The following is a 26,828-nucleotide window of genomic DNA, read 5'->3' as shown; positions in this document are numbered from 1 at the left end:
CAACAAAAAAAACAAAAAAGGCACCAAGTAAATGCGAGGGGGAGCATCCAAGAAGACTGATGCTACAAGTCCCTTCTAATAAAACCCCTGAGAGGTCAGAGGATATGACAAGCCCCATTTTAAAATTCAGGAAACAAAAGTACAGAAATAGAAAGCCTAAAACCACATTAGAAAAGAGGAGGGTGCGAACACTCAGGACATGGAGCTGCTCATTGTCTTCCCTGTTCTTGTATGCACAAGAGGTAAGCCCTACATCCAGGGCCTCAAAACAGTGGGATCAGCGTTCCGATTTTCTAAGAGGAAATGGAAAGGCCTTCTTCAGACTGAAGAGCAACTACGAAAATAAATGTCATTCTGGCAACAAATTGTCAAAGCCTCTAAGGATGTTTTCACTCCAACTTCCTGATCGTGACATTCACCGTAAATGACGTGTTTTCTGTTCATTTCTCTAATCCGCAAAATGAGTCGATGAACCAGATTTTAATGCCATTCAGGGGCTCTAATCCAGAACTTAAAGGGACAACTAGGAAAGGAAGGGGCAAATGTACATGGCTGGGGAGTAGATTTAAATATATATATGTCCTAAGGGCCCCTTTGCCATACAATTTTCATTTTTATGACATTCAAGTTCTAACTGCATCTAACGTAGATGTCAAATTCAAAATCAGATTTTAGATATCTGCTCACTAACTGGTCAGCTCTTTAAGAAAATGGCATTAATTCTAAGTAAAAAGCAAGCCGAAATTAGTAGCAACAGCTTTGGCCAAGCAGCAGTTAGGTGAAACACAAAGGATTTGAGAATGACACCTAGGGATTGAATAAAATGAAAAGAGGTACAAGAGGTCTTGGGTCTGATATCAGAGGAGAAATTAGAGAGTGACTGAGGAAGAGCTCAAAGAGCTGGAAGACTTTCCTTTGAACAAAAGTAAAAAGGAAAGACGAGATGCAGAGGCTCTATAAAAGGCTAACTTAGACCTGGCCGATATAGCAGCGTGCTCATAAATCAGGGCCTCTACTCCCCTGACAATTGGGGGTCTAGTTCCTTTATATTAGCATTCCACTGGGTACGCTGGATAAGGGGGTAAAAACGCTGTCAAGAATATTTACACTACAAGGGTTTTAAACTCCTGCATGTTGCCAGTTCTGCCATTGGTGTTGTTTTGTCTAATATTTTGCAGCCAAGGCATGGTTTAAACATGGGATCCCATGGCCTATATTACAGAAAGGGATTTTAGCTGTTCATTTACACAGCATTTTCTTGAGGCTTTTCGTAATTCCAGGCTACATGGATGATATTTTCTCTTAAGAAAAATAAAAAGAAAGCCATCGGCCTGTCCTCTCCAAGCCCACAAGTCTTACTTGCTCTCCCATGCTGTCTTTAGTCAGTTAACACCACATGAGTCATAACTATGCCAAGTCATTGAGCGTTGAGTAGATTCAGCTGAAGTGGGTGGTGTTTATACATTGAAAGCTCATTATAAACTATAAAGTCGATGTGAATCTGGACTTTGCAGATGAGGATGGAGCTGCAGAGGACTCTGGTAACATTGGCAAATCCTCCTCCTTAAAACAACAGAAGCTGAGGGTAGGCAGGCTGTGCTCTGCCACAATCGTAAACTGTAGTAGGTGGAATACTTGGTAATTCAAGGTTAGCCAACTACTTCAATCATTCTGCTCAAGTCTGCTAGGGTGGCAGTAATTCATAAGCATTTATTCAGTCATCTAATAAACATTTGTACATCAACTACTATGTGCAAGACAGTCTGCTAGGTGCTGAGAATTCAAAGGAACAATTCTTGCCTTTGAAGATAGACATACAAATAATTAAATCACAATATGGCCAGTTCTAGTATAGAGGTACAAACAAAATGCTACAGGAGCACAGAAGAGGGACGATTAATTCTGCCTGGAAGAGGTGGGTGGGTGGGGGCAGTCCAGGGAAAGCTTCACAGAGAAAATGACATTTGAAATGGGTCTTCAAAGATGAGTAGGATTATCAAAAGGCAGAGAAGGTGGGAAGTGATTTACAAGTGAAGAAAAGCATAAGAGCAGACACTCAGAGCTGGGAAAGTGAACAGTTTTTTATCAGAATGATGAATAATGCAGGATGGCTTGTGTGTGGAGGGGCGTGCACCCTATTTAATTACTGAATGAATAAACGAACTAAGGAATAAACTAAGGAGGATCTTGTATACCACAGACTGTATGCCACAAGGCATTTAACCTTTATCTTGCATGCAGTAGGGAGCCAAAAATGTTTTATTTCATAGGAGAAAGGCATGATCATATCTATAATTAAAAGCAAACAAACTAGTAAAAACACCATCCACAAGTATTACGGAAAATGGGCGAGAGTGTAGAAGGGACTGGAAGCTGAAAACAGGAATACCTGGTAGGAGACTTGAGCCTGTAGGAGAGAAATGATGAAAAGCTGAAGCAGGTCAGTGGCAAGTTGGATGAAGAGGAGTGGGGTGGATTTGGAAGATATTTTACAAGTAGAATTAGTAGAACTTGGTGATTACTAGATACGGAAAATTATAAAAGATTTGGAGATCACACTATATATCCTGGCTCAAAAAGAACAATAATGCCATATTAACCAAGATAGGGTACACAAGAGGAAGGGGCGGGATCTGGAAGAAGGAGATTAAAAACTCAGTTTTGAATAAGTGGAGTTCAAAGTACCTGTGGGACAGCCAAGTGAAGACATTTAGCAGGAAATTGTGCATATAACTCAGAAGAGACATAAAGATCGGACTGCTAGATCTAGAAGTCTCAAAAGGTCAGGGTGTCTTATCCCTGGCTGCATATTAGAATGACCTCAAAGTTAAAATAAACAAAAAAAACTACTGCTGCCTGGACCTCACTCCAGCCTAAATAAATCAGCATCTCTGGGGATGAGACTTGTACGAGAACATGTTTTAAAAGTTCCCCGAGTGATTCTAATATGCAACCAGTGATGAGAAGCACTAACAGGGTGGATTTAATACCAAGGGAGTGGAAACTCGGAAAGTATAGAGTGGTTTTTAAAAGGAGTATTGAGAAAGGGCTGGCAAAGAACAACTTTTTAGGGACTGTCAGAGGAGAACAAGTTAATGATGGAGACTGAAGAAGAGTGGCCAGAAAGATATGGACAGACTCAGGACAAAGCGGTGTTACTTGAGCAAAAGGAGAAGAGAGTGTCAAAAAAGAAGGCGTGTCCAACAGCATCAAATGCTCAGCAGAGTCCCAATGTACCAGCCTGGACTGGTTTAAAGATGAACTAGCTGCTGTCTATTAAAGAACAAGATAGTTCTGAGTAAAGAGAAGAGGGAAAGATAGGTCAAGAAAATTGTGAATCTTTTGGATACTATTCAACCTTGGTGAGAGCTAGATGCCCACGAAAGCAGCAAGGATCTTAAAAGCAGAGTGCTGGGGGAAGTGCCAAAGGTAAAACCTGCCAGCCTCATGGATTTTCCCTGCCTTCAGTCTCTGAATACTTAACTGAAGAACTGCGTGACTGGTAACTAGAGCTATGCCTCATAGTCACCTTCTTTGGGAAAAATGGAAAGATCCAGAGGTGGTTTGTGATAATCTAAGCAGACCAGCTCTCAAACTAGAGAATTGGGGTCGGGGAGAGCTGGCAGAGTAAGGGTGCTTAGTGCATGTGTGCAAAGATAGCCCAATCATGTCCGGGCGACTATAAAAGCTCTTAGTCCTTTTCAGGTCAGGCTCCGGAGACAGCCATAGGTTCGCAAAACGCTACTCGAGAGCTATGGAAGGAATGTAGTACAGTGCCACCTGCTGGTCACACTGACACCAGACACAAGTTCCTTTACTTTTTTTTTTTTTTTGAATCGTTAATTCTCTGAGGCTGAAGATTGAAGAATACAGAAAAATAAACTTCATTCTGATTTATACTTGAGGGTTATGGCTTACTCAGTAATTTCTTTTATTCAAAAGACATTTTAAGAATTGAAAATACACCTCTTATTGAACCTTCCTATTATAGCAAATGGAAAGCATGTGAACAGAAACACTAGAAGCCTAAGAATGTCCCACCAAACTTGCCACTTATCTTCCAATCTGAGGCACCTCAACTCACATTTCCTATCTATACTCTTGATATATTTCTTATCATTTTAAAACGGGATATATACTCAAGACACCATCTGTCTAGCTACTTGTTTCTGTGCAAATACATCTCCTCAAGTAGTTGAATCTCATACTATCCTCCAGCCAATCTGGGCTACTTAGTACTCAAAAATAGCCTGCACTTTAGGCATCCAGACATTTGCTCCTGCTGTTCCCTCTGCTAAGAATATCGCCCCCATCACTATTCCCAACCCAGTCATCACAATGTCAAATGACACCTCTCCCATAAGCCTTCTCTAATCACCCTTACCCCCAGCTAGAAATAATTTCTCCTTCATCTGAACTGTATCTGTACCTCTTTTATGACATTTATGATTTTTTTAATAACAGTTGTAAGTAAGACATATCCATGGTGTAATAAAAAAAATAATGAACTTGGGAATCAGTCCATGGTCGGAAACCTGGATTTGCCATTTAATAGTTGGGGACTTCAGATAAACTTACCCTCCCAGAGCTTTGGTTTTCTCAACTGTAAAATGAGGATAATGGTGTACACAGAGCGTTTAAGAGAAAGACTCCGGAGTCTGAAAAACCTGAGTTTAAATTCTGGTTCTGCCCCTTGCTAGCTATATAAAAGTGGTCAAATTATTTAGCCACTCTAAGCCTCAGTTTCTCTATCTGTAAAATGGGACAAGAGTGGGACCTACCTACTTCAGTGTCTTTGTATGAGGAGATAATGTATGTAAAGTGCCTGGCATATAGCAGCACTCTATGCATGTTAGTTTCTCCCTTACCTATGATTTACTGAATTCCTCAGGGGCAAACAGCATGCCTTGTCCATTTCTGATCAGCTGAAGGTACCCAGCATAGGACTTTTTACAGTTGGCTTGCATGTTTGGTGAATTAACAAATGCCACGTCTCTATGACATTCCTTAGCAGAATTTAGTTCCAGGAAACCACTGTCTCATTTCTCCACAAAGCAGTGATGCCAAATATATGTCATTCATCTCAAGGGTTTAATGGGTGCCTCTTAAAACCATGTGTTTCTTGTCTATAGCCATTTAGGGAGAGTAGCTTACAATACACTCTCCTAAGCCACATCCGCAGAGAGAAGCAGGGCCTGACTTTTCTTAGCCTTGGGGAAGGTCATTAAATTTCAAGGCATTTCTTTTAGAGGAGAACAGTTCTGGTACAATCCTCACAAAACATCATCCTCCTCTGTGATAGTTTCAGATAAATATATAGATGTAAAAATAGGGCAAGAATCAGAATGTGAACAAAAGTTGAAACCTGCATATTCAGTACTCTTCTAATGGACTGGAGGCATCATGCATATTTTAAGAAATCTCTGGATGCCAGCTTTTCCCAGGGACCAAACTACAATAGACATTAATGGTGTGCTTTTGTGAGCACATATTTCATTTAGGGCAAATTAGAAGTCACTGTAGAAGTCAACAGAGCCACGAGGGATGCACTTGAGCCTGACATGCCTACATGAGCTGGGTTATGACAGAAACTAGCTAGCAGAAATTACGGGCATTCAAAGCTTCTCTCCACTCTGACAAATACAATACCCTTTCATTCCAAAACAACAGAGTAGAAAGGAGCCCATTCACTGTAGTTCTTGGCTGCTCTTGTGGATTGGCTAAATCCCTACATCAAAATTAATAGAATGCTCAATTTATTCTTACTTCTCTGTCATTGTTCTCCCTTATGGACAGTAATGAATCCAACACAATACCAAGCTTGGTAACTTCTGTATTTGGATGATGCTACATAGCTGGACGGTATTCCCACACGGAACTGTTTTCAGATTTTCCAGTTTTTAAAATTCATTAAATGTTTTAATTAGCTTAATCATCCACACATTTTCATTTAAAGAGGCACAGTGTCATAAAGGACTTCAATATTTCAATTATATCAGATGTTGTCGATGTTGTACAGCAACCAAAATGATGAACTTAGGTCTTAACTCACATTCTCTCCTCCTCCTCTCCCATTCTTTGTTGCCCAATATAGTGGAATGGCCAGAAATTTGCCCGTATGGATTGCTTTGCTGCTGATTTTAATCTCTCTCTCTCTCACACACACGCACACACACATACACACACTCTCACACACACAAACACACTCTTTCAAAAACATTCTTTGAATCCAAGGAACATACTCATCATAGCCAACGTGGAGATTTTAGTAATAAGAAGTTTTTCATCTGGATTTAGATTGGCAAAAATTCTTTAATTGACAATATACCGTTAGCAATGTGTAATGAGAGAGGAACTGGGATATACTGTTGGTGGAAATATATGTTTGATATAGTGACATTGGGCAATTTGTCAACATCTTTTAAATATTTAAATAAAAATTGTGTCCAGTATTTCCACTTCTAGGTATCTATCCTACGAAAACATTCACTCTTCTAGTGCACTAAGATCCATGTAGGAGGATGCTCCTTGAAGCATTGTTTCAGCTTAGCAAAAACCTAAAGATAAAACCCTAATCTCCATAAACAGAGCTCAGGTTTAAACTTAGAATACATCCACACAATGGAAAAGAGTATGGTATTTAAAAGTTTCAGTTAGATATGTATTGACAAGGACTAGAGGTTATAGATATAGATATCATGCTAAGTGACAAATCAAGTTGGAGAATAGTATATGTCGTATGATTTTAAGTTTGAAAAATACATGATTTAGGCTATATATATCACCCATATGCATATATATCCAAAGAAACTATCTGGAAGAATCTACATGAAATGTAGTGATGAGTTAATTCTGGAGATGAAATCATAAGAGAGTTTTCTATTTTTGTGTTGTTTGAACTTCTATTAAGCAGAATATGCATTTGTAATAAGAAAAAATATTAAAACAATCTCACTACTTGACTTCCAAAATACAGTAAATAAAAAAAAGGAGTAAAATAGATAGTTACGTATTGCTACATTTTATGTATGAAACAAAGGGAAATAAAATACATACATTAATCTGCACAAATAAAAAAAGAAGGAAATATCAGAAACTAAAGAAATTGATTACAAGTAGTGGATATGTGGGACCAGGTGGAAGAAATATTTGTTTTTCTATAATTTTACATTTTCAGTTATGTAAATGTTTTCCATATTGAAAAATAAAACTTATTCAAAAAGGATTAAAAAAGCAAATTGAGTACAGACACAAATTATCTTGTTTATACTTATAAATAACCACAGAGAAAATTAATTCAAGTTACTTCTGAACACAAAATTCTGACCATACAGATTTAGTAGGATGAATTCTAAGGACAAAAAGAATTATAAAATATCTTGTACTTTATTTAGTAAGTTTGCTGTTGGTAGTGGTTTTGGTGTAGTACTTCTGAAACTATTTTGCATGAATTATAGTGTAAAATAATTAAGTAAGTATACTGAAGTTGATGGGAATGAGGATTCCCACTGTGAGAAAAGGAGATAAAAATATAGAGTGGGGACAGGTGAAGAAGAACCCTGTCATGTTGGATTTGAATTGGAAGTATCAGAATTAAATCACAATTTTTAAAAATAGTTTCTAAATGCCATTTTCCACTGGCTAATTCCAGTGCTGGGACAGAGAAAGTAAGAAGGTACATCTTTATAACAGAAAGCAAGGAAGCACTCAAAGAATGATGGCATATCAAAAGATAACAGGAAAACTTCCACTTTACAATATGATGAAATAACTGGAACTAGACTCTCTCACAGAAAGCAATGATAAAAGTGGACAAAATATATATGAAGCAACTGTTTCCAGGCAGAACAAGACTGTGATCTCAGAAAAGGGAAACTCATGAGGTGAGCCCCACAAACAACGTAGCTCTTCAGTTGGGGATAATTCCCCAACTATAGCACAGTGAATTGGAGTCCTAACAGAGCTCAGTGGGTCTGCTGAGATGAAGCTACATAGATAAGGGCCTGGGACAGCTAAAATGGCTGGAACCTTCAGTGAGAGGAGAGAGATTCACAGAGAGGAGCCTATGAAACCTATATGGGGGCTCTCTATGAGTCCCTGGGTGCAGGCTGAGCTGAACATGCACAGGGCATAATTGCCAAAGGCGGTCACTAGAAATTTTCCAATCTGAAAAACATATAGAAAAATAATTGAAGAAAAATGAACAGAATCTCAAGACCTTAGGGACAATTAGAAAACAGTCAAACACGTGTATAACAGGAGTTACAGAAAGAGAGGAGATTGACAATGGGGCAGAAAAGTATTTGAAAAGATTAATGAATTTGATAAACCCCTAGCAAGCAAGACTAATCAAGAAAAAAAAATAATATCAGGAATGAAAGAGGGGGAATTACAGATCTTACAGACATTTGAAGGATATTAAATGAATATTATGAATGGCTCCAGGTCAATCAATTTTAAAACTTATGTGAAATAGATAAATCCCTTACAAAAACACAAATTACCAAAACTGAGTTAAGAAGAGAAAATTTGAGTAACTCTGTATATATTGATGAAATCAAAGCATTAATAAAAGAACTTTCCACAAAGAAAACTTTAAATCCAGATAATATCAATGGCCAGTACTATCAAACTTTTAAGGAAGAAACAATGCCATTTCAGAAAATAGAGGAAGCGAAAACACTTCCTAAGTCATTTTATGAGGCCAACATAATCCTGACACCAAAACCTAATGAAAACATTACCAAAAAAATTACAGACAATATCACTCATGAATATAAATACAAAATTCCTGAAGAACCAAAAAATATTAAAATAAATCCAGCAATATACAAGATGAATAATACATTATGACTAAGTAGGGTTTCTCTCTTCTAGCAGGGCTTTCTCAACATTTGAAAATCAATCCATGTAACTCACCACATTAACACAATAAAGGAGAAAAATCATCTCATCATGTTAATAGTTGCAGAAAAAGCATTTGACAAAATTCATTACCAATTCATAATAAAAAAAATCACAGCAAACTAGGAAAAAGGGAAATTTCTCAATCTCTTAAAAAACACCTACAAAAAATCCATAGCTAACATCTAGAGCAACAGGGAGCAAAAGGGAGAGGAAGAAGGAAAGAGAGCAGGAGAGAGAGAGTGGAAGGAGAGAAAACAAATATAACAAAATGTTAACTGGTGAATACAAGTGAAGAGTATATAGGGGGCCGTTGTACTATTCTTGCAACTTTTCTGTAGGTTTGCAATGTTTCAAAACAAAAAAAATTAAGAAAACATAAAAAGAAACTCATTCCTATGTGTCCCATAGTAAAATTCCCAAGTCAAGTTCTGGTTTCCCCCATGGGAATCATTTTAGTCTTCTCTCTCACCCGGCCACCCTTTGCAGCCAACACTGTAAATTATTGCAGGAGTCATCTTTCATCACTATTCTACTGAAAAATAAAATCTACTACTTGTCTAACCAGGACTCAGGAGCCTTTATCTTTTAGCTTGGCTTGGCTTGCTTAGCCAACTTCAACTGCTTCCCACTTCCTGACTTACACCTCTCCCTAGACACACGTGCCATACTCTGTACTATCCCCATCCATTCACTCAACACTGTGCTCCTTACCTTAAACGTCCTCCTCCTTCATTCCAGCTCACTCTGGTGCTACCTACTGTCAAGGCTTGCCTCAAGCCCCTCATCTTCTATAGAATGCCCACTATTGATCCTGCCCTTCTCTGACTCCCATGGCTTTGGAGGCCTGTGCTGTGAAAGTTTAATATTGAATCAAATTCTTTTGTGTTATTCTGCAGGAGTTTCACATGTGAAACATCGCCAATAAGAGTGTTTCCTCCTAGTTAGCTAGATCTCTTAGTTTTGATCATACATTCAAGCAACTTTGTAGGAAAAATCCTTTAACTATAACTGCTAAACATTCCAAATTCTTTTTCAATTTTGATTAGTGTAAATACATATTTTTAACAGCATGTGTCATTATGTTCTGGGTTGTTGGGTTTTTTTGCTTAATATGTATTGTTTTATACTCACTTTTCTGTGTGTGGATATAATCTCAATACTGGTCATTTTCATAGTTATATAGTGTTCCATCAGGATAGCATAATCTGTTTAGCCATTCATTTATCCCGATAACATTAAGTATCATTGAAAAAGAGACTTTTGACTTATTTTCCCTCTCCCCTCCCCCCACCACAGGACTGGTGGAATGTTGCACATACAGTAACAGTTCTATAAATAATTCATGACTGGCTATGCCTTTGGCCATATAAAGTTCAGTGATTGAGAATCCTAAAATGATTTGCTCTTCAACTTCTTCAATAAGTGTGAGTTCCATTCAGCTTGATTCTGGCGATAAGTTTTTTCCCACTGATCTCTCTCATCCTTGCCTACTCTTTACTTGCTGTAAACTTTGTCCTATACTCCAAATTTTAATACCATTTCCAATGACCAGGCCAATCTTCTAGTACCCACTTTCCCTTCCTTTCAAGATCCAGTTTCCTCCAAGGAAGTCACCCTAATTAAAGAGATGAAAATATCAAGTCTCAGATTATCCCTTTCAATTAAAGAAAAGATCATGGAAAGGCATTTTTCTCCTTGATCTTAGCTCATTAGAATAAATTGAGGAGATGAGATTTCAATAGCACCTTGTTGATCTTCTAACTTCTAATCTAGCGCTCTTGCACTCCACAGCTAAAGACACAGCCTGAATATCCTCCAGCAACATTACTTCTAATCACCATTTTAAAATAAAACATTTTGCCTCCTTTTTAAGAATTCATAGCATGATATTTCATTTTATTTTTAATTATATATCAATTTCACAAGGAAAGTTATTTTGTTTACTCTTGGAAGTTGTTTGAGAGACGACTCTTTCTAGCTTTTGCCAGAAACATAGACTCATATAACCTCTATTTCTGCCTTTATGATCTTCCTCAGTCATCTGACTGGAAATTCTAAAACCAAAGAATTTCCAGTGAGAATAAACCGTTACCCTCTCATCAACAATCGGAAAATTCCATAATTCTATAAACCTATAAGCCAAAGCCTCATGTAAAGCCTCATTAAGGCCTCATTCTCACTATATAGAATTGAATGGTTTAGTTTAAGTTAACCCAAAATGTATCTATAAGTACCCACTGTGCGCCAGCAGGCCTTCACATCCTGTTTACCACTAGGGACTACATTTTTCTAGCTGATTAAGATATTTTGGTAGCTCTGCAATTTTCCTTCGAACACCAGATGACTGAGAAGTTGCTTTGTTATGGTCATCCTCCAGGTGTACTGACTGCAAGATGACCCAGTTTGGGTTCAGAATTAAACACACCCTCTCACCAAACTGCTCACCCTATTCCTTTCCCCTCTGATATGGAGATCCAGGCTAGGAGAGCTGAATGCCAACAACTGATCAAATTTTCCTGCAGCAGCAAAAGTCAGAGAAAAGCAAAGGGGACAGTTTAATGTCTGCTCCCCCCCAAATAAAGTCCATGTAGACTCTGGGGACGTAATTTTTCAAGAAAAAAGAAATAGCTAAATGGAAGCCCTTGAGTGATCTCTTCTTGAGGGAGAGTTTTTCTCCCAACCATCCTATTAAAAATTAGTTGTAGCTACATGTGTCCTCTACTGGGCTTTTCTGCCATTAGCCTTTGTCAAGATATTAGCCAATTTCGTGCCATAAAGAATGACACTTTTAAGTAAACATATCTTTAATAGAGTAAACTTTCTAAATAGCCTTATCTATTTGGTCCTAAATTTACAGAATGTCAATGCTGAAGGACCTCATGTGTATTCTGTTAAGAAGATGACAAGCCTACACTTGGCCAATGAGCTATAGTCTTTAAAATTAGATGCTGTGGGGCCTGGCCCAATGGCATAATGGTTAAGTTCGTGGGCTCCACTTCGGCGGCCTGGGTTTTGTGGGTTCAGATCCCGGGTGCAGACCTACATGCTGCTCATCAAGATATGCTGTAGTGGCATCCCACATACAAAATAGAGCGAGATTGGCACAGGTTTTAGCTCAGGGCCAATCTTCCTCACACACACACACAAAATTAGATGCTGTGCATTTTAGTATGTTCTAATGCAACCAGCCTGAGATGCAATCAGAGAGCCATCTTTGCTGTCTCCTGAGCCAGTGTTGATAGTTGGGCTTGCCCAGTGTGAATGGGAATTACCTAGAAACAGAATCTGTGCTGTGGCTTCTGAAAATTTTATACTACTGGAAATCAGGAAGTTTCAATATGTGCCCAGATTAGATATTTTTAAAAGCAAACTTGAAACTTCTACCCCTTGGTCCTCGGTCTTGTACATAAGGGAGGCCCTTGGCATCAGTAGTTGTAGGGATCTTACTGAAAGGGATCCCTGTCTATAATGAACTGCACAGAAATCATTGTAACTGGCTTCACATCTGGCACTAAACAGTTATAAATGTTAATGAGTAAAAGGCACAATCATTCTTCATTTTTCAACTTGGGGGAAGGGAGCGAAGGGAGAAAAATAAAATTTATGCTTTCCATTGGTGATTCCAAGAAGAACAACTATGCAAGCTTGAATCCGGATCTCTTTAATTGGCAAAGGGCAAAGGACCTTACGGATCGCATGAAACAAAATCTTGTACTACAGATTTGCCAAAGCAGTTTTTAATGTTCTTCAAAAAATAAGGTCAACTCAAATAAGACTATCATAATGAGAGTGCGAATAACTCTATTTTCTACACAAAGTAATACTGTTAATGGAAGTTTAGGGGCTGGGAAGGGGTTATGATGAGAATGGCTAAATAGAAAGGAAGAGTGAAAACAACTGCTCAAAAGTACCCCCCTGTTCATGAGCTATGGGCAACTTAGGATGTCTTGTCTTCATCCCATGCTTGACTTTTGTTGCTGTATTTTAAAATAAAAAGCAAACACCACACACACAGACATGCACAAACCAACATCAACCTATTAGTCTTCCCTGCCTAATATTCCATATACACCATAAGAGAAGCAGGAAGGCATAAGCAAAAAGACCGACTGCATTCACACCATCTCCACTGCCCAGACCTGTAGGAAAGGTTTTTCTCCAATATTACAATTACAACTGTACTAGGAGGTAGCTGAGGGTAGACGGATGGAGGAGTGGAGACGGAAACCATGAAAACACATTGACTCCAAGGGGAATATGTTTTGGGGTAATGTTTCTTCAATAAAGCTCACTGAAGATATGACACAACTCAGCCACACTAAGAAGACAAAGCTAAGAACCCCTAGTAACCCACACACATCCTCACAGTTCATAAGTAAAGAACAAAGGGGCAAAGCCTTAAGAAGTTGATCTTTAAAGGGCATCTCTGTGTCAACAATAACTTCCTCTATGTATATACATTTTTTAACAGCCTGTCTCATAAATAATAAGCAAAAACAGAACCAAGACAGAATATATAGCAACTTATGTTCATTTTTTTACTTTGAATTAAGCTACCATAATACTGATGGCTTTTTAAATTCTCAATTCTTTTTTTTTTCTTTCAGACTCCACTACAGACATTATGACATAACCAAGTGAGGAAAATGGGATCTGGTCCAATGTAACATTTGCTGGCAAGTAATATCTCCAAGTATTTCATTTCAGCAATAATCAATCTGAACTAAGATTGAAAGTGAAAATGTGACTTCAGAAAGAAGGCAAGGAAAGGCAGCCAAGTAAAATATGCCAAGTTGGAGATATTATAGGTAAAATGTTACACACAAATATAGCTGAAAGAGTCATAATATACAAAAATTTTTTAAATACATACGAGTCTTTAAGTGGAGAAAAAGCCAATATATTGCCCTACCTTTACCATTCCAGAATCCTTTGGACTTCAGCAGTGTTGCTCTATTTTATAACCTGTGACTTACTTTTGCAAAAGACTTATTAATATACTATCAATCGAAGGACAATACTATTTTTTAGCTACTTCAATTAGCAAGTATTCTCGCCTCAGAAAACAAACATTAGCCAAACTCCAAGCTCCAGCCAGTGTTTACTGTTTTGAAAAACAGCCATGCACTTTATTGCCTGGGTTTTATACACAATGAGAAAGTAAAGAGCACACATTTAATTCTAGGAAATAACTGAATTAGAAGCCAGCAGAAATCCCCATCATAGTCTTTTGTTTCCATATAATAATCCATTCCTCAGTGTCTTACTGGAATGACTACAGACAGAAAATCAATTTTTAAAATCTCATGCATGGTTTATAATTATAGCTAGAATGTATAATCAAAACTGAAAGACATATATATCCAAGTGTTATTAAACAATGATTATGCTTTGATTGGGCTATCTACTAGCTACAACTAATCTCTCAGTACAATCATGGCTGCTTGCCAGACCACCATGTTCTAGGAATAGATATTTCTTCTCAAGAAATTTCTCTTCAGGCAATTAGTTAATATTTCTGAACTCAGAAGCTTTAAACTTCTGCCTGATAGGGATTCAGTACAAATGTGAAGATGTGAGGAATTAAAGCTCACTGATATTTGTCAAAAGCTTTCATCTAAACTGTAATGCTGCACACTCAATTAGGAGGCAAAAGATATATATTTTTAAAGATTCCTTGTCCTCTCACTTGTAAATGTTTTCTCCCAAGTGTATATTCACTAGCGAACGTAACCAACCCTAAGAAGGCCTTTAACATTTTACTGTCCACTGAGAGTATACTGTCAGTGAAGTTGAACAAAACTCCACTGGTTTCCCAACATTTTCTCAGTGGTAGGCTAAAATTCTATTTTTATTTTGGCTACGTTCCAACATAGCTGGAACACAAGCACTTCTGTTTAAATATATTCATAGTTAAAGGCACAGATGCTCTCTGGATATTCACAAAAATCACACATTTTTGACCAAATAGTGAGAAGTTGCCAGCAACTTACCAGAATTTCTCTTTGACACCATCTTCAAGTTTGTGCTGACTACAGAACAGACCACAAGGGCCAAAAGAAATGGTGGCTTCATCATTCACTTTCCTTGGCAGCTGAAAAGTCAAAAAAGGATATGAAGTTTGAATCACAAATCTTGGCCTCAACAAAGCAGCAGCTATCATTTCACACATCTTAAAGACATATTATAGAAACAATGACATTCTGGTAACTTCTGGCTTTGTTTTTATGCAAATGGAAGAAAACATGAAAGTTCACAATTGAATCATGTCAAAGTTCCCTACTTAAAACTTTTCAATGGCTTCCCGCTAGACTTAGAACAGAATCTGAACTCTTTCCTTTAGACCTTCAAAGACCTGCAGGTGGGACTCTGGCTGCCTCTTTGATCTTATTTCACAACACCTTCCTCTTTGTTAGCTATGCTCCAGCCACATTTTATTTGTCCCTGAAACGTGCCAAGGTCATTTCCTGCTCATGGCCTTTGATTTTGTCTTCCTCCTGGAATACTACTACTCCCCACTCTTCATGCAGTTAGTTCCTTAGCATCCTACAGTTCTCAGTCCCACAGGAAGGCCATCCCTGAATACTATCTTAAAGTCTCACGCTGTCATTCTCTAGCTCACCTCCTTGCTTGTTTTATTCATAAGACTGATCAGCACTTACAGTTATTTTGTTTCTTTATGTGACCTGAGGAGTTTTTATTCAACTTTGACACTGACGTATTAAAATCGATAGTACTAAATCTTAAACAATTGGAATGAAACTGTTCCAAAACCAAAATAAGTTTAAAAAAAAGCATCAAATTGGACTGAGATATTGTTGAGAAGCCCCCCCCCCCGCCCCCCGCTCCATAACTAGGAAAGGGGTTGACTAAAGCACCATCAATAAGTATCTGGGGTGGGGGGGGGATCCTATTTTTTAAGTACTTGTCCCCAATGAGTTGATTTTTCAGTAAATTGGTTACCTATATGAGGACTCATCTAGGATCCTTTAAGAATCAGAATATAAGCACCACAGAGGTACGCTGGGCTCATCATAAACCCAAGATATAAATACAGCAAAGGGGACCATGAGGGTGAAACCACAGCAATCCCTGAAATAATGGATGGAAGCAAACCTGAGTGGAAAGGCAAGAACAGCCTCTGGATAACACTTAAAGATCCAGAATTCACTATAAAGATTTTTTTGAATAACTGGTTCTTACCTAAAGATTCAGAACTTTATCCAGAATGTAAGAGTAACTGGATGATATCAAGTGTTGGCTGGGATCCTCTTTTCCCAGACTTTACCTCAAATTGACCTCAAATTGACCTGCTATCCTAAATTCAGAAAACTTCCAGAGTTTTGTGTCTGAGGCCATCAGCTCAGCTATCCGATGCAGCCAGTGACTTATCATCCCACCTCCACTCTGCCAATAAACAAAGAGGCCTGGGAATGAGGAGAAGGTCACCTTTCAATAATGAAGACAGGTTTTCCTTTCCCAGTTGACATGCTAGACTTCCCTTGTACCACTGGAACAGGGATAAAGAACCCTGGGAAGAGAGATGGTGTGTTGGAGATTTTCAGATGACAGGGGACCAGGACCAATCCCTACCCATCCCCAACACACACCAAATTTCTGTGTCCCAAGAAGCATGGAAGGCGAATTTGGCATATTACCAAAGATCCAACTTGGGACTGAGTAAACAGATGACCATTGCCAGAGACTTTGCAACATGCAGCAAGATGAGTATACCCAAGAGGAAAGTGGTATGATGCCACTTGCTGAGGTTCTGAGGAAAGATGTAATCAAATCTTGCAAGGAACTTCCAGTGCCCAGAGGAGATGCTGAAGGTAGCATCTCATCATCAGGCCCGTTATAACTGCTTGTTTATATGGTTCCCACAGACAGCTAGAAGAGCAATTATGATCAAGCAAGGAGAAGACACAGGCAGTCACAAGCATGTTTTTCCCTCTCCCTCTTCCTCAGCCACTCCTCTCCTGATGCAGCACCAAAAGAGAAAGCACAGGGGAAAGAGGAGGAAGAAGGGGAGATGTGCGAAAACCTACCATGCACCTTCCAAATTCCTAGCCACTAGAACCACATCTCATCTGTTCTAAATAAAAGGAAGAGACAATACTTGAATCAGATGGGAGCTTGGAGTAAGTAAAGACAAAGGCTTTAAAATCAGAATGAAACTCTGAAAACAGCTGAAGTTATAGAATCAGACTGAAATGTTCATCACTGTCCCTGTCTCCCAGTGGAAAAAGTAAGTACAGTAGAGCACAACAGGTAGCAATTATTGGGAAAAAATATCCATGTTTACACTTCAATGAGTTGAAACTCTTAAAGAATCAGTTACATTTATTAGCTTGGTTGTTTCGGCCCACTCCTCTTCAAGAGGGCACTTAGTCATTAACTGTTGTATCCTCAGTATCCAGCATAGAGCGTGACACATAATAGTTATCAATAAATATTTTAATGAATAAAAGAAGAATATCAATGTAGATAACGTCATATCAAAGGTTCACGTAATACAAATAAATGACAGCTTTCAGTGTTTTTTTTTCAAGTTACTCATTTGTTTGAAAGAGAATATCTCTTATCCAATATGTGATTATCAAAATCTGAGCTGTGCCCTATCTCCTGCTGCAGTGGACACTGTTAGTGCCTACCCATATCCTCTTGTCCCACTCCAAAAGTCACCTGCAGAAGTCTTCCTATGTTTCTCTGCCAGAGGGCTTCACTATCTGCAAAAGCAGCTTGAGCAGCGTAGGAAGCAGACTGCAAGTTCCAGGTTGTTAACGCCCGGAGAGTGACTCTCACAATGATGGGAGTTGGTGAATAAATACCCAGCTCCCTCAACCCTTGGTATGTGCCAGGAGAATTGAGTGGTAAACTGTTTATTAACAACACACTCTTTATTTGCTTTTCCTCCCTTCCAGTTTGACTTTGCCATTCCCTTGCAGTACTTGCTGGAAAAACCTCCCAAATAAACTACCTACATTCAAATCCCTGTTTTTGGATCTGCTTTTGGGAGAACTCAAATCAAGACTCTGATAAGACCATTATGAACTCTACAAAATTCTTTGTTTTACATAGACTCAATCTGTCATATTTCCAGGTCAGAAGATTATGTAGGCTCTGGACTTTCAAAGGAAGGCTTACTATTTTTTAAATTATTTTATTAAGGTCATATTGGCTTATAACATTGTGTAATTTCAAGTGTACATTATTATATATCAACATTATTATATATAAGTTTCTGTATAGACTGCCTTGTGTTCACCATAAATAGTCTAGTTTTTATCCATCACCATACCCTTTACTCCTTCCGCCATACCCCCAACCCCTTCCCTTCTGGTAACCACCAATCCATTCTCTGTATCTATGTGTTTGTTTGTTGGTGTCTTCTCTTTATGAGTGAGATTACATGGTATTTGACTTTTCCATCTGACTTATTTCACTTAGCATAATACCCTCAAGGTCCATCCATGTTGTTCAAATGGCACAGTTTTGTCTTTTTTATGGCTGAGTAGTATTCCATTGTTTATGTATACCACATCTTCTTTATCCATTCGTCCAATGATGGGTACTTGGGTTGCTTACACATCTTCGCTATTGTGAATAATGCTGCAAAAATAAGGCTTATTATTTAAAATTTTCCTGAACCATAGGCACACTCTAGCTCTCCTGTCATCTCCCTTTTTAGAACTTATATCTTATAATACCACTGACTTTGATAAGAACATTGGCTCATCGCTGCTTTAGCTCTTCCTGATGGATTCACTCAGTTACCTACTCAGCCCTGCTAGTTAGATATTAGGAGTCTGCCTTGTTCTCCTTACCCTCAACCATCCTATCCATAATCGTACCTTCACTATTTCTGTCTGAAAGCTGACAGTTTGTAAGGACTGTAATTTGCCAAGATAGAATATCATTTTAAGGATTCTAATATTTTATAAATAGTGACAAAGTTATTTGAGAAAGCCTTTTAAAGGCCCTGTTTTACCCAGTAGTTATTATGTTATAATTTTCACCCAAAACAAGAACTATATTTTATAACTGCTACTCGGAGATATTAAAGGTAGAAAATAACTGACCCCAAATTATTTCTACTTCCCTATGTGAGCCCTTCTTATTCTTTGTGAAGTGAAATACCTAATATTTGACTTTGACTAGTAAAATCCTTGGAATTGAATATGTTAACAACAGAATTATTTCATATACTCCCCTTTTTGTAAATTGAAATCAGTGGGGATTAAAAAAACTAAACATATCAGGGCCGGCCCCATGGCATAGTGGTTAAGTTCACGCACTCCACTTTGGAGGCCCAGGGTTCACAGGTTTGGATCCCAGGTGTAGATCTACACACCATTCATCAGGCCATGCTGTGGTGGTGTCCCACATACAAAATAGAGGAACGCTAGCACAGATGTTAGCTCAGTGACAATCTTCCTCAAGCAAAACAAGGAAGACTGGTGGCAGATGTTAGCTCAGGGCCAATATTCCTCACCAAAAAAATAAAAAAAGAAAGAACATATCAAGCTTTTAAATCTATATATTTGCCAATTGTTTCCACAGGAGAGTCCGTTAATTCAAGAAACTTTTAAAATAACTATTATATTTTATGATAATAATAATTTATTGAGTATTCTGTGTGTGCCAGACATTGTGCTAAACTGTTATATGGTGTTTTATCCTATTAATGACCTTATGAACTGTTATTATCCCCATTTTACTTTTTAGGAAACTGACACTTGTGACCTATCCGAGGTCACAATAGTAAACTAAGGAAAAAAATATTTGAATTTAGGTCTGTGTGACTACGAAGCCCAAGCTCTTAACCAACACTAAAATATTTTTGCCCTAGAAGTTAGATGCTATGGGAGGCATAAACCAAGTCAAAGATTTTAAAAGATCGCTCCTTGCCTTCAAGGAGCTATAACCTAAGTGTGGCGATGCACGCATTCTAGAGTGCTTAATCAAGTGCAAGACAGTGAAGAACAACCTGTATATGTTAATTGCTAAAGGAATATAGAGTAAGAAAAGAGTTTTTTAGCATGTTCAATAGGTGTTTCAGATTTCCCATTGAAAGGGAAAATCTGCCAAACTGCCAATTCAAACAGTCAAAGAGAAAGGCCAGGGCAATCAATCTCCCAGCAGTGTTCATCTGCAACAGCAATCAGCCTAAAATACCATCATTGATCAAGGAACATCTCAGAACTGTGACCACTGGGCACCCAACATACGCTTCCACACATCTGTGTAAATACTAAAAGAGTCAGAAGCAGCTCAGGTTATCCCCTGGAAATCTTACACTGAAATTTAGGTTTATTACATTATAACTTTTTCCCCTCGGCGATTTTACAACCAACTTACTGTTGTGTGAAGAAAGTGTACGGAAGCATGTATAATACTTTATATGATAGCAATTATGCTGCTATTCAATTATTTTGAAATTAATTTTTTTCCCAAAAAGAGTCTTCCCCCTACTGTGGCTATAAATATGCAGTGGTTCTTACTCCTGAAGTTCATATCCCCCTGAGGGCTTTGTGTTTTCTGACTCCCTAAGGTTAGTATGTAAAAATCCCAAAAGGCCACATGAGAAATTCTAAAGACTAAAGATGCTGGCACAATGGTAATGAAGGCATTAGTATTCCTCTCCTTGGAGTACCAAATCCTGATATGAGTAGGGCCATCTTGACAAGAGAGTTTTTAAAAATGTAATTGAACTAAATCTTCTGTCAGATAATTGTAATGATAATGTTATGCCCAAATGGCTTCAAGTATAGTTTGTAAATTACCTTTCCACTTTACTTTTTTCCTCCCTTAAAGTACCAGGTATGTCAGGTTCCTGGTTCATGTTAATTTTTTTCCAGCAATTTTATTGAGATCATAATGGTTTATAACTGTGTGATTTCGGGTATACATCATTATTTATCAATTTCTGAATAAACTTCATCGTGCTCACCCCCAGTAGTCTAATTTTTGTCCATCACCATACATATGTGCCCCTTTACCCCATTCGCCCACCCTCCAAACCCCATCACCTCTAGTAACCACTAATCTGTTCTCTTTATCCATGTATTTGTTATCTTCCACACATAAGTGAAATCATGTAGTATTTGTCTTTCTGTGTCTGGCTTATTTTGCCTAACATAATACCCTCAAGATCCATCCATGTGGTTGCAAATGGGATAATTTTGTCTTTTCTTATGGCTGAGTAGTATTCTATTGTGTATATATATGTACCACATCTTCTTTATCAATTCATTCATAGAAGGGCACTTGGGTTGCTTCCACATCTTGGCTATTCTGAATAACGTCGCAATGAACACAAGGTGCATAAATCTCTTTGGATCATTGATTTCAACTTCTTTGGATAAATACTCAGTAGTGGGATAGCTGGATTGTATGGTATTTCAATTTTTAATTTTTTTAGAAATCTCCACACTGCTTTCCATAGTGGCTGCACCAGTTTGCATTCCCACCAGCAGTATATCAGGGTTCCTTTTCCTCCACATCCACACCAACATCTGTTGTTTTTTGTCTTGGTAATTACAGCCATTCTGACCAGTGTAAAGTGGTATCTCATTGTAGTTTTGATTTGCATTCCCCTAATAATTAGTGATGTTGAATACCGTTTCATGTGTCTGTTTCCCATCTGTATATCTGCTTTGGAAAAATGTCTGTTCATATGCTGTGCGTTTTTTTTGGGGGGGGGGGGCACCTGAGCTAACATCTGTTGCCAATATTCTTTTTTTTTTCTTCTTCTTCTTCTCCCCAAAGCCCTCCAGTACATAGTTGTATATTCTAGTTGTAGGTCCTTCTAGTTGCGCTATGTGGAACACCACCTCAGCATGGCCTGATGAGTGGTGCCATGTCCTTGACCAGGATCTGAACCAGCAAAACCCTGGGCCACCAAAGCTGAGCACACAAGCTTAACCACTTGGCCATGGGGCTGGCCCCTCTCTGCCCATTTTTTGATTGTGTTGTTTGTCTTTTTGTTGTTGAGTTGTATGAGTTCTTTATATATTTGGGAGATCAACTCCTTGTCAGAAAAATGATTTGCTAATATTTTCTCCCAGTTGGTGGGTTGTCTTTTCATTTTGTTGATAGTTTCCTTTGCTTTCAGAAGCTTTTTAGTCTGAGGTAGTCCCATTTGTTTATTTTTTCTTTTGTTTCCCTTGCCTGAGTAGACATGGTATTTTTCTACTAAGATGCTGCTAAGACCAATGTCAAATAGTGTACTACCTATATTTTCTTCTAGGAGTTTTATGGTTTCAGGTCTTACATTCAAGTCTTTAATCCATTTTGAGTTAATTTTTGTATGTGGTGCAAGATAATAGTCTACTTTAATTCTTTTGCTTGTGGCTATACTGTTTTCCCAACACCATTTATTTAAGACTTTCCCTTCTCCATGAAAGAGAAATTACAACAGACACTGCAGAAATACAAAGGATTATAAGAGAATTCTATGAAAAACTATAGGTCCACAAATTAGATAACCTAGAAGAAACGGATAAATTCTTAGACTCTTACAACCTCCCAAAAGTGAATCAAGAATAAATAGAGAATCTGAATAGACCAATCACAAGTAATGAGATTGAAACAGTAATCAAAAACCTCCCAAAAAACAAAAGTGCAGGACCAGATGGCTTCTTTGGAGAATTCTACCAAACATTCAAAGATTTAATACCTATCCTTCTCAAATTATTCTAAAAAATTAAAGAAGATGGAACAGTTCCTAACTTGTTCTATGAGGCCACATTACCCTGATCCCAAAGCCAGACAAGTACAACACAAAGAAGGAGAATTACAGGCCAATATAGCTGATGAACATAGATGCCAAAATCTTCAACAAAATATTGGCAAATCAAATACAGCAATACATTAAAAGGATCATACATCATGATCAAGTGGAATTCATTCCAGGGATGCAGGGATGGTTCAACATCTGAAAATCAATCAATGTGATACACCACATTAACAAAATAAGGAATAAAAGTCACATGATCTCTCAATAGATGCAGAGAAAGCATTTGACAAGACCCAACATCCATTTGTGATAAAAACTCTCAATACAAAGGGTATAGAAGGAAAGTACCTCAACATAATAAAGGCCATATATCACAAACCCACAGCCAACATCATACTTAATGGTGAAAAACTGAAAGTCATCCCTCTGAGAACAGGAACAAGACAAGGGTGCCCACTCTTGCCACTCCTATTCAATATAGTACTGGAGGTTTGGGCCAAAGCAATTAGGCAAGAAAAAGAAATAAACGGAATCCAAATTGGAAAGGAAGAAGTGAAACTCTTACTGTTTGCAGATGACATGATTCTATACATAGAAAACCCTAAAGAATCCATAAGAAATCTATTAGAAATAACAACTACAGCAAAGTTGCAGGGTATAAAATCAATTTTTAAAAATCAGTCACATTTCGATACAGTAATGATGAACTAGCAGAAAGAGAAATCAAGAATACAATCCCATTTACACTTGCAATAAAAAGAATAAAATATCTAGGAATAAACTTAACCAAAGAGGTGAAAGACCTGTACACTGAAAAGCATAAGACAGTATTGACAGAAATTAAAGAAGACATAAATAAGTGGAAAGATATTCCATGCACATGGATTGGAAGAATAAATGTTAAAATGTCCATACTACCTAAAGAAATCTACAGATTCATTGCAATCCCAGTCAGAATCCCAATGACATTCTTCACAGAAATAGAACAAAGAATCCTAAAATTCATATGGAACAACGCAAAACCCCAAATAGCCAAAGCAATCCTGAGAAAAAAGAACAAAGCTGGAGGCATCACAATCCCTGATTTCAAAGTATACTACAAAGCTATAGTAATCAAAACAGCATGGTATTGGTACAAAAATAGAAACACAGATCAATGGAACATAATTGAAAGCCCAGAAATAAAACTACACATCTATGGACAGTTAATCTTCAGCAAAGGAGCCAAGAACATACAATGTTAATTTTTTAAAGTATCTGTATGTCATACTCTTGACTCTAGAAACCAAAACATGTTTAACTTATGAATATATTTTGACACAATTAGAAGATCCAACTAGGTATGTCAGCTACGTTGCAGAGAATATGCAATTATATCATTTCTCAATACATTCTTGCCATCAGAGACTATTTTGGTGTTTACAATGTTTTCTAATCATTTTTACCAGCCAGTCACATATATAATCTCCAACCAATTGGAAATTACAAACACACAGCACACATATATATCACAGCTGTATTATAGATAAAGATAATTAACTTTCAGAGGAAGTTCTGTAGTCAACACACACATCTCAATCTCTTATATCATCTAATTCTACAGTCATCTACAATGAAGTCTGGTATTTATATAAAGATATCCCTGAGGTCCTGTTAGATCTTCAGTCAGAAAACAAAGATGTAATAATATTAATGAGATTCTACTTACCAAGGAAGGAATGACTCAAATTTGGAAAAGACCTTGATAGTTATATAGTCCAATCATCAACCAATCAAGAAAGCCTTTTTACACTATCCCTATATCTACCCTGTCCTCAAGTACCCCCTACATTTGAAAACTGTATGAAGTGGCAGCCCATTCTATTATTAGTTCTAATAGTTGGAAATGGAGGTAGAAAGAAAGAGACATGGAGACTGAAACTAAGAAAGTTAGAAATACAGAAGTAGGAAAACAGAGACAGCTAAAGATAGACAGATTGACAGGAAACAGATGGAGAGAGAAAAAATACACACACGAAAGAGAAATGGAGAAATAGAGAAAACATATAGAGAAGTAGAGAAACAGAGCAAAAGACAGAAATGGAGCAACAAGAAGTTGATATATGAAGGAAGAGGGCAACGAGATAAGAAGAATAATGAGAGAGGAACTTCTAGAGATAGACGAGACAAAGATGTTAAAAAGAGAAGCAAACATAGAGGAAAAAATTGGTTATATGCAACTATAGAATTCCAGCGGCATGGTAAAAGCTAACACTCTCTCAAACTATTATTCCTTTTTCCTGTAGTGATTATAGAACCCCCAGTTTTGGCCTCAGTATGTAGTCACCTAAAATGGAGTCTTCATTTCACAGCCTTCCTTACAACTGGATATAGACAAGTAATTGACTTCTGACCATTAAGATGTAATCAGAAGTCTCATGTTCAAGGGGATTAGTCTTTTTCAGGGTTGCTTCAGTCAGAAAATCTAGAAATAGTAGAAATTCTTACAAACTGTTTAGACAAAAACTCTTCAATTGTCACTCATTTTTATGTGGTTTCTAAATCCCTCATCATCCAACTCTTTCTTTCGTCAATAAAAATGCTTGTCAATATCTTTCTCAAAATGTAATCTACACTTTCATACACTATTTATGAAATTACAAGTTTGTACAGCATTTTGGAAGGCAAATTGGAAGTACTCAGCAAAATTTAAAGTGTTCAAGAATTCCTTTCCTAGGAATCTATACTAGAAAGTCCAAATCTATATCTAGAAAAATCTAGATCTAGAAATCCAAATACATATGAACAGAAATATATGTGTGTAAGAGGATGGTCAATGTAGTATGTGTTGTCATGGCCAAAATCTGGGAATAAGCAAAACACCTTTCTACAGAGGAGTGGCTGAATAAAATATGGTATATCCATACCATGGAATGCTATACAGCTATTAAAGAGACTGAAGTAGAGAGCTATGTATAGATATGAGTAGATCTATAAAATGTATAAAAAAACAAATGTGATCCTGTACATAATTGAAAAGTTTATGTAGGTATGTGCGTATATGTGTATGGAAATTTACAGAAAAAAGTTTGAAATTTTTAACACTGTAACTCTCAGAAGGGGAGTGGGATAAAGTCCAATGTTGAAGGGTAAATTTTACTTTTTACTCTATATAGTCATGGTGGTTATTAATTCTGTTCTCCAAATATTTATACCTCTTTGCCTTCAGGCATATGATAGGATTGCATCTCCTGGCCCCATCGTGATTGATGGGGCATGTGACTGGTTCTGGCCAATTACTTGTTAGGAAAAGTCATTGTTGATACTTGTGCTTCACTTTCATGCCCAAGCATTTATTTGTCAATGTGATGCCTTCTACAACTATTGTTCCCTCTGCCACAGTGAATGGCAATATTTAAGATAGTGTTTGCTCCAACACTCTGGGTCACAGAAAAAATGTTGTGGAGCAGAGCTCCCAGCCAACATATTACATACGTGAGAAATTAAACTTTGCTGTTTTAAATCACTGAGATTTGAGGATTGGTACTACAGCATAATCTAAATTATCCTTACTAATGCAATTGAAATATTTAAAGTTTGCATTGAGATAACTGTGTGGGTATAATAATATAAAAATTAATATGATACCCAGAAGAGCACACAATATTCTCTATATAGAGAATACAAAACGTAATGAGACTATTATGTGCCATGATCTAGATTCAATATACTCATTAGAATGTAACCATTTCAAGGGCAGGGACTATGGTTTGTTCTTTTTTGCATCCCCAGCACCAATAACTAAAACATAGTACGTATATAATCCATATGTCTTGAATGTTGAATGTATTAAATGATTTTTTTCCTACTCTCTAGTTTTACATTAATCCCTATGAAATGGCAATGTTAGTTTTAGTCTTTTATTCCAAATTATCCAGACCAGTTCAAATCGTAAGGCTATTATTCATTTTTATTAATTCTGCCACCTAGCTTTGTGTCACCTGAACATTTCATAAGCTTGCTTCTCCGCCTTCAATCAAGTCAATAAAAGAAAATTTTGAAGAAGATAGGACATAGAATGGAGACCTGTGAACTACCACTATAGACCTCTCTACATGTTGACATTGACCATTAATCTGATTGATCAACTTGGTATGAATTCTATTTAAGTCTACTGGAATCTATTTAAGGAGGCCATATT

At 37.4% G+C, this 26,828-nt stretch overlaps 1 protein-coding gene across 1 annotated transcript in view; it reads right to left on the bottom strand.

Annotated features, from left to right (window-relative positions):
- IL1RAPL2 (interleukin 1 receptor accessory protein like 2) overlaps positions 1-26,828 on the bottom strand; it is a 969,995-nt gene that overhangs the window by 898,706 nt on the left and 44,461 nt on the right. Inside the window, exon 3 of the mRNA XM_023633573.2 lies at positions 14,901-15,001. Within this exon, the coding sequence (XP_023489341.1) occupies positions 14,901-14,985 (85 nt within the window). The 5' untranslated portion in view covers positions 14,986-15,001. The remainder of the gene's footprint in view (positions 1-14,900; positions 15,002-26,828) is intronic.

Source organism: Equus caballus, chromosome X, assembly GCF_041296265.1.
Source record: "Equus caballus isolate H_3958 breed thoroughbred chromosome X, TB-T2T, whole genome shotgun sequence".
In the NCBI taxonomy this organism is placed as follows: Eukaryota; Metazoa; Chordata; class Mammalia; order Perissodactyla; family Equidae; genus Equus; species Equus caballus.
Note: the sequence above shows the minus strand (reverse complement) of the source record. Positions and strands in the feature narration are given on the sequence as shown.